Source organism: Triticum urartu, chromosome 7 (genome assembly GCF_003073215.2).
Source record: "Triticum urartu cultivar G1812 chromosome 7, Tu2.1, whole genome shotgun sequence".
In the NCBI taxonomy this organism is placed as follows: domain Eukaryota; kingdom Viridiplantae; phylum Streptophyta; class Magnoliopsida; order Poales; family Poaceae; genus Triticum; species Triticum urartu.
The window spans coordinates 621,643,743-621,650,107 of NC_053028.1; the positions used below are offsets into that span (position 1 = coordinate 621,643,743).

At 43.9% G+C, this 6,365-nt stretch overlaps 1 protein-coding gene across 1 annotated transcript; it reads left to right on the forward strand.

The window, feature by feature from the left end:
- Positions 1 to 622: 622 nt before the first annotated feature.
- Positions 623 to 2,026, forward strand: LOC125523457 (BOI-related E3 ubiquitin-protein ligase 1-like; the record flags this gene model as incomplete). The annotated part of the gene is given in 2 exon segments (XM_048688489.1): positions 623 to 1,014; positions 1,116 to 2,026. Coding segments are annotated over 2 exon segments (944 nt in total), but the record flags the coding sequence as incomplete, so codon positions are not given.
- Between the last annotated feature and the right edge of the window lie 4,339 nt (positions 2,027 to 6,365).

Sequence of the window (6,365 nt, forward strand, 5' to 3'; positions counted from 1 at the left end):
CCTGGAATTGCCCTCCAGTAACCACGGCTTTGTACGTGATTCCCGATCTTTACCAAGTCCAGAGCGCGTAATTTGCTTTGCTTTGTTAAGTTTCCTTATACCCCAAGATTCGTGCGTGCAGAGATCTAAAGGCTCAACGATGCGTGCTGATTTGGCGCCACGACATATACTATATAACTTAAACGATACAGTATATGGCCAAGGCTTGGGTTCTGCAAATTAGTCAACCGATCGATGGAATCGTCGGGAACGGAAGCCAGCAATTTCGGTGCAGAAAGGTAATATAACGCGGGGAATTCGTGGTTTCTACTGCAAATTTAGGGAGAGATTGAAACGGAAGCCATAAATAAAAGGAAAATTCCCTCCTGAACAGGGCCGGTCAATCTCATCGTCAGTTGCATTCTCACTCAGGATGCCAACCAAAGCCCGGTCACGCACCATAAATACCCGGCGGCCTGCCATCTACGGACCTCGTTTCTTTGCCACCCTGCCCGCCCGTCCCCTCGCCGATCGATGACCTCACCTCCCACATCTGACTAACTCCGGCCAGGGACGCATCGCCTTGGCTGTATATATAGGAAGCTAGCGGACGACCCGCGCGCCCCATCAATCGCCATGGCCTCCGTGGACCTGCAACGCCTGCGCCACATGTTACTCACCACCGGCGCCGGCGGCGGTCACCACCAGCTCGCCTCCGCCGCTACTATCCCAGCGAGTGGGCCTTGTTATGGTGCTGCGCTGCCGAGCCAGCGGGACCACCACATGTGCGCGGACCTCTTCAGTCTGCCGCCGGCGACGATGACGACTACGTCGGCCACGGAGCAGTATTCCGAGTTCTTGGCGATGGCTGCTGCCAATCTGGCGAAGAAGGGCGTCAGGCCCGACGGTGGTCAGGAAATGAGCACAAACAAGCGGAAGCGCGACGGGCGGTCGTCCATGCTTGCCGCGGCCGACGTTCTTGCGGCCCACGTCCAGCAGCAGACCATCGACGTCGACCGCATCCTGCTCAAACATGTAAGTCACATGCCATGATCAAATCGCCGCCACCGATCGATACTTTGCGTTTCAGGCTTTAATTTCTGTGTAGTTTTTATTAACCGTGGTCGATGATGCAGGCGCAAAATTTGTGGACTACTCTGGCGGAGCAGAGGCAGAGCCACACGAGGCTGATCGTCTCGACCGTGGAGGCCAGGGCGGCGAAGCGGCTCAAGGCCAGGGACGACGAGATTGAGCGGATCAGGATCATGAACTGGGCGCTCGAGGAGCGCCTTCGGAACCTCTTCATGGAGGCCCAGATGTGGCGCGACATCGCGCAGTCCAACGAGGCCACGGCCAACGTGCTCCGCGGCGACCTGCAGCGGGCGCTCGACTCCCAGGCGGTCCGTGGCGGTGGAAGCGGCGACGGTCAGGAGGACGACGCCGAGTCGTGCTGCTGGGGAGAGAACCAGGTGCCTTTGTGCGCGGAGGAGGAGGTGGGCACGCCGGCAGTGGAGGAGCGTCCCGCGACAGCAGTAGGAAGGTGCAAGGGATGCCGCGAGGACGCGGCCGTGGTGCTGCTGCTGCCGTGCCGGCACCTCTGCGTGTGCGCGCCGTGCGCGGCCGCGGCACAGGCGTGCCCGGCGTGCGGAAGCGCCAAGAATGGCAGCGTCTGCATCAACTTTTCGTGATGCGGGAGGAATAGTTTTAGAGTCGACATTTGGTTTCCTTCTAAAACTTACTAGAGTCGACTTTTGTTTGTATTCTTTTGTTCACTTTTTCTTGTTGTTGTTGACGGGAAGCGCCATGCCGTGCGACATTGGGCCACTGACATGTAAGCCAGCTTTGCAACAGGCCCACATGTCAGTGGAAGAACAGCAGGGTGCCGAACGGTAGAGTATCCTCCTCCTTGTTGACGGCGGTAATAGATAGGAGGATGGTTGGATGACATAGATATGAGAGGACTTGTATCCTTTTTTTTTAGTTTAGCTTTTTCCTTGAAGCCGTTGGATCAATTGTTCAACAAGAAGAAAAACAGTTTGTAATATTACAGATCAATGCTTGAAATTAAATACATAGATTAGAAGTTGAACAACATATATGGGGCGTGTCTAAGGGTTTTTGCACCAGGAATGGTGAAGCGGGTCAAAGATAGAAATCCGATTTAGATCCAACCGTCACAGAGAGTGACTTGAATTTAAAGAATTTTTCCTGGGTTGGCAAAAGGTTGGTTGTCAAAATTCAAACTGTCCAAAGATTGATTTGAATTTATAGAAAGTTTTCTCGGCTGGCAAGAGATTGGTGCCTAAATTCGTACAACCAAATATATAGAAGATCATTATTTATAAGAATCCCAATATCTGGCGTCCAGTCGCCAGGGGGGTGGAGGGAGGTCCTCCGGACCCCAATATCTGACCCCAATAAACCTCCTGCAAAAAAAAAACTTTCAGGAATAAACCTATGTAATCAACGAATGGTGTGAAATTATCTGCCGTATTCTCTAATTGGCACCTTTAGAGCTTCTATTTATTTGGACATGCGCTGACAGTAATCTGGCATTTAAACCATAGAAAAGTATAAAGAGACAAACTTGAATCTTGAGGAAACACAATAGGACTTTTGGGGAGTTATGAGTTCAATTATATTATTGAATGCAAATGCGCCCACCTGTGATAAAGATCAGCAATCAACAATGGAAAAAATACCATATGATTCCATAAGAATCCATCTCCTACTACTCTTCATTAGTTGCTATATCTCCCAATATCCAAATGTTTTTTGTGTTGGCATGTTACGGTTAATATATCATTTCAGATCTTGTAGTTGGAATGTGTGTCTTGAGGTAATAGGATCAAAGCTCTTTCTAGTATGCTTGTGGTAAATGTATTGGTGCCGCTAAAAACTCATTGTATGACAGCAGGTTGCCAATGGTATTGAGGTTGGTGTCCTACACCTAAGACCATTTCACCAAGAATTAGATGCCCAGACTTTGTGTCTTCTTCTTCTAGCCAACGTGTCACTAATATGTGTGTGGCAATTATGGTCTCATGATAGTACAATATCATGCCTCTCGATCTTCCACGTATGCTTCCAGATGCTCGTGACAATATTCTCTTACTTGAATTGTCTATTTAGCCTGGCAAACTAAAGCTAAGTAACAATTGGTGTATGTTCATAAAAAGCTGCTATTAAAATATTCCATCTTTAAACATTGCCATAGTTTTTTTGTCCATGTTGTTCTGCATCAACATATAATTTAACAGGCTGGAATTCGGATTACTAATTTATCCGAATTTTCATTGCATGTTCTATTTTAGATTCATAAATTAATTGAATATAATGAAAATTGATTTACACATTAGTTTGTTTTTATTAATTTGAACTTATTAGTCTGAGTTGTATTCTTTGTCAACCTAATAAGATATATTTTTAATATTATTATTTTAAACAATCTGACTCAAATCTGGTTAATTGTGCAAATATAGATTTTATTATAGAACAAAAAATTGTTTTGTTCTCTATTTATTTGCATGACTCCAAGTGTCATTCTATTATTCGTTCGTTGTCCTAGCTGAGCTCATATATGTCCACCCAATATATGCATGTGAACGTATGCGGTGTTGCTTGTGCATGCTTACATGCTATATTCACCAAGAGGTTTAATGTCGTAGTACCATTCTTTTAGGTTGACAGATTTATGTGTGCGTTTGTTTTTCTTGAAAGAGTTGTTCATATGCTGCATTGGTGGACCTATAGGATTTGGATACAACCAATGCTGAACTCGATTGTCCTATAATTAATAATAAAATCAACTAATCCCTGATCGTGTAACCATGTTTTTAATAATTCAATATTTAGAATTGTTACTTCAGAGGTTAGATGTTGTAATCAAATTTATTTACCTAGAAACAGATAAGATCGGGCAAAGAGGTCGAGTTGGAGCCGCTAGAGATATGCTAGCGCGTAGGCTGCAGAAGCAGCGGTGTGTTATACATGGCCGGACTTGATGCATGTGACGGCAATCTTGTATGGTTGAGATGAGCGTGTGTCCGTCGATCGTCATGGCAACCGTGCGATCAAGATGACAGTATACTGGGCAGTGGGTGCAATTTGTTTGACGCATTAAACGCGATGCGCATAGTCAAACAAAGAGGGCTTAGCCTGGACAGCCGTGTAGATCCAATGTTTTCAAGAAAAGCGAAACAGAACATGTACGCTTAGGATACTAGTAGTGCATTGCTTTGGATTATTGCATACTGACTTGATGGGCTTCTACGGTTAGCCTTGAGGCCCATGGACATGCTTCTTCTTTTCCAATTCTTACTTGATTTGGAGGTCAGGTAGTGCTTCTTCTGAGCAACTAGCTAAAGAGTGCTCTTTTAGGAGCCTCGCAACGATCAGTGCCACGTGACTCGCTCTCGGCCATTCGCCACGTGTCGCGCTCTGGGCGCTCCTTTCGGTTTTAATTTTTTTATTTTTCCGCACGTGTTTTCGGTTTTTTGGGGGTTTTCGACGTTTTTGTTTTTCATCGATCTTCCTTAGCTTTTCAATAAAAAAAATTTAAAAAGTTTTTGCGTGAAAAAACGTGTTTTTTTTTCTTTCACGAGAGTCACGGTTTTGCTTCCACGAGAGTCACGGTTTTGCTTCGCGAGAGTCACGGTTTTACTTCCCCAATGATAGACCTGCTTGTACATAACTTTTTTTAATGCACTTGCTTGTATATAACTTGGCCTCCTCCGTACATGAGTTTGTTTTGTATGTGTTCATGTTAGACTATTTTGACTAGTCAATAATAAGCTTACTCGTACATGATTGATATTGTGCGTAACTTTCTCAACTTTTAATCTCAACCCTTATAATTATAATCACTGGATAATCTGTTTTAGCCTGTGTAGATTAATGTGATGCGTTGTTACTAAATAGAAATGCCCATCTTATAATAGATGCCATCCGCACAATAATATGCCCATCTTATTACTAAAAAAACCATGCCCTTATAAAGAAAACTGCCATCCTCTTAGAATAAAACTGTCACCCTCCTATCTTATCATAGAAAATGACATCTCTCTTATAATAAAAATGCAACCTCTTAAATAATAATAAAATGGCATCCTTGTAATGATAAAAATTCCATTCGATTATAAAACGAAAAAATGATATGCTCTTATAATAAAAAAAATTACATCCTCTTATAATAAAAAATGTCATATTCTTATAACAAAAACACCATCATCTTATATATAGTAAAACTGCCCGGATAGAAAGTAAAAAAAAAATCTGAATTTTTGGACCAATTAAAAAAGAGGTTTCAACATACCATGTTATATTTAAAAATATGTTTAACACGAATGTTCATGAACCTTCTCTTGAGCCCATTGGCAAAAAGGCCCGCACTATTGCAAGAGGTCACGAGTTTGAACCCCCCCCCCCCCCCCCCCCCCCCCCCCCACGCGTGGGATTCACATTTTTGGAGATATTTTAGAAAAACTAGTTTTTTCCAGGCATCGGCAGGCAGCGAACACCTTTAGCCATCAATGTGGCATTGCCCCCTGCGTCGAGATCTGTGCGACAACGATGGGGGCGTATGCTATGGTTGGCCTTCCAGGAAACGCCAGCCAGATAAAATTTCTGTCATTTTAATTGCATTCATAAAGTGGTGAAGAAGGTTTTCGTCTCCTAGCTAGCATGGCATGATGCAAAAGGTTGGCTAGGTTTAAGGTTACGAGATCTAGCGAAAGAAAGATATCAACCGGATTCATATGTAATAATCCAAAATAAAGATTGTATTTCATGCAAACATGACACATGGATTCTAAATCCTTACTGTAAACAAAGAGTACAAAAATAACAATAATGATCTCGCATTCCTGGTAACGGTGACATGTATATATATACCCTATGGTGGGGTGCATCACACACATCTGATGATTCCAAGTGACATTGTGAAGTCACATTACATGGACCTAGGTCTCATGTAATCTAATCCAACGTCAGTAACTGCACCAACCATGTACATCAACTTGTGCAAGCTGCATTGCCTCCCTTGTCTTGTACTGGTTGACTAAAGCCACACCTACTGCAAAAAACTGTGGTTCCTCCCCATTTCCTCAGTGACTAGGGCAAACTTTCTTCTCTAGGCGTCACCAATGAGCCTGTGGAGTCACCACCCCTGCATTTTGCACAAGTCATTATTTGCAGTTTGTTGCCATGCGTTTGATCCCTCTATATGTTCCTGCCTCACATTCATTTTATGTGGTCCCCTTTTGATGCTTGTTATGTCCACTAGCATTATCGATCGATGTGATATTTAACTTCGGGTCAATTTTGTGTGCATGTAGCAACAATTATGGTGTGGGACACAATATGGAAAATGAACATGTCATGGAGCC